The sequence below is a fragment of the Palaemon carinicauda genome, chromosome 16, assembly GCF_036898095.1.
Source record: "Palaemon carinicauda isolate YSFRI2023 chromosome 16, ASM3689809v2, whole genome shotgun sequence".
NCBI lineage: Eukaryota > Metazoa > Arthropoda > Malacostraca > Decapoda > Palaemonidae > Palaemon > Palaemon carinicauda.
This window is the reverse complement of record NC_090740.1, coordinates 108,785,673-108,788,003: the sequence shown is the minus strand read 5'-3', so window position 1 is coordinate 108,788,003 and position 2,331 is coordinate 108,785,673. Positions and strand designations below refer to the sequence as shown.

The 2,331-nt window shown below is 35.6% G+C and overlaps 1 protein-coding gene across 1 annotated transcript in view; it reads right to left on the bottom strand.

Moving 5' to 3' along the window:
* Window positions 1-285: 285 nt before the first annotated feature.
* The window catches only part of LOC137655086 (uncharacterized), a 37,369-nt gene continuing 35,323 nt past the window's right edge, over window positions 286-2,331 (bottom strand). Inside the window, exons 3-4 of the mRNA XM_068388981.1 lie at window positions 2,147-2,331; window positions 286-1,231 (exon numbers count right to left, since the gene is read on the bottom strand). The exon at window positions 2,147-2,331 is cut by the window's right edge and continues 1,372 nt beyond it. Of these exons, the coding sequence (XP_068245082.1) occupies window positions 459-1,231; window positions 2,147-2,331 (958 nt within the window). The 3' untranslated portion in view covers window positions 286-458. The remainder of the gene's footprint in view (window positions 1,232-2,146) is intronic.

The window sequence follows — 2,331 nt, the reverse complement described above, 5'->3', positions numbered from 1 at the left end:
TTCATTCATTTTACTTTAACAATTTTTAACCGGCCTGTTTGTTTGTTAATCCGCAAAATACCACAAGTATTTATGAAAAGCTTTCAACTGAAGAGCTGATTATGTGATAGGGATTCAAATCTGATAGTTTTTTCCTTATTTATGACGTTGACGGAGGTATGCGCATTTCTTTTGCTTTTATCTTGTTACAAGCTTAAAATTAAAATTGTATTTTTTGTATGTTTTGGAAATGTAATAAATCTAAAATGTTATAGATTCAAATTTACAGCTTTAATGGTGATTTGCTGCAATAATAGTTTACATAAACAATATATAACCAATTTTTTTCAGAACTGAAAAAGTGCAACATGAAAATCAAATGACTTGGTTATCTTCTTAAAAGTTATACTTGTACAGTATTTGTCACATTAATTACTAAAGTTGACATTGAATAATGTGTTTTCATGAATTAAGTAGATTCACAGAGGGTGAGAAGCAACGATGACGTAAATGGAGACAAAGAGTCCAATAACTGTAGGGAAGAAAATTTTAGCAATCAAACTGACGCGTTCAAACCAATGAATGTGGCTGAGGTTCGACGATTTCTCAAACTTCAAAATTGCACCAATTTGTTCATTACTCATTGGCTCGACCTTCAAAATGTTTTCCTTATCTTGAGATTTCCTCAACAGCCAATGCAATGCAGTGTTGGCGAGGCAAATAAGAAAGGCGATAACGATGCAGAAAGCCAACCAAATGTCAATCAGTGTGAAGTAGGCAACGCGTGCCATGGATGCCGAAGCCGTCGACATGAATGTCGACAGGACGAGCAGCGACGTTAGAGCCACCATGATTCGGTCTGTGAAGTCGTCCTTTTCGAAGAATAGAGTAAAATAAGAGATGATAGACAGAAGCATCGTTGGCATATAGATGCTGAGCAGGTAATAACCGTATTGGTGAGCGAAGGTGGTGACGAGAAGGACGTTGTGCCCGGAGAAGGGTATGGTGCTGTTTCGTAGCTCGAGTCCTATGTGGACCACCGAATACTCCAAGAGATTGGCTCTGTAAGGCGGTTCAATAGTGTCCAGCTGGCCCACACGAAGGATGGTTCCCGGCCCCGAATTGAATTTGATGAAGAGGAGACATTGCTGCGTGTCAAAGGGAAACATGTGGAGGCTGGGGTCGAATATGTGCTTGACGTAGGCCTTGATCATCAACAGCTGAGTGACGGACTTCGACGAATAGTGTAAGCCTAGAAAAGTATAAACAAAGAATCAAAATTCTTTGACCTTAGAGGAGAAACACATTAGCAAAATTAAAGCTTATTTTTTGCAATTCTTCCTACTATTCATTTCAGTTTTCATTAATAATTGCTCAATTTCATTCTGTAATGTATATCCTAGAAAAAAAAATCTGTAGAAGTAGGAAGAATATAGAAATATATTTTATATACTTAAAAATCAAATTATAAAAGCATGATGGAAATATTTCTCTCTCTCTCTCTCTCTCTCTCTCTCTCTCTCTCTCTCTCTCTCTCTCTCTCTCTCTCTCTCTCTCTCTCTCTCTCTCTCTTTCATTAGAATTAAAATCTTTCTTTATACTAAAAATTAATTCATTCTGTCTTTGTCGTCCGAAGGATAAATTGAAATTTTACCGAATATATTCCTTTTCACTTTTCCAGTCTGGAAAATATTTGCTTTATCTTCCAAAACTAAATTCTGCAACCTCATATAGCATGAAATAAAGTTTTATTTTAAGCCCGATTATAATAATTGTAAACTAAGAATTTTTCAGCCCGTAAAACAGTTACTCTATGTCGCATATTGGCATTCTTAATAATCTCTAATTATGTATAGCAACTCCACTTTAAACCACTTAAGATTTTGAGCTCAGAGAATCTATTAAAGGCTTCATTCATTATTTATCGATTGTTCTATTTATTGCAGTATAAAGGGTGAAAGCCAAAAAATTCATAATGCATGATTAACAGGGTATAACATTGAATATTCGAACCGAAAAAATATATTGATTTTCTAGATGTCCGTTTTTCTGCGGGTAACACAAACGCCTATTTCAATTTTATAAACTTATATATCATAAATGGTATACTTCAGTTACCTAGAGGTTTATATAACAAATATAATACTTGTAAAACTTATAAACTTACCTTCTGAAACAATTGCCAGATTATCTGGTATTGGATCACCAGTCTTCTCAAGCATCAACATTCTATCCGTGATTTTCAATTCAGCTTCTGCGCCAAGGAAACTCTTCATTGCAATCCCGGGCGTCCACACAGGCAGAGAGTCACCTGATCCAATCACATTTTCTTCCGGCGTATTCTTCAAGTGT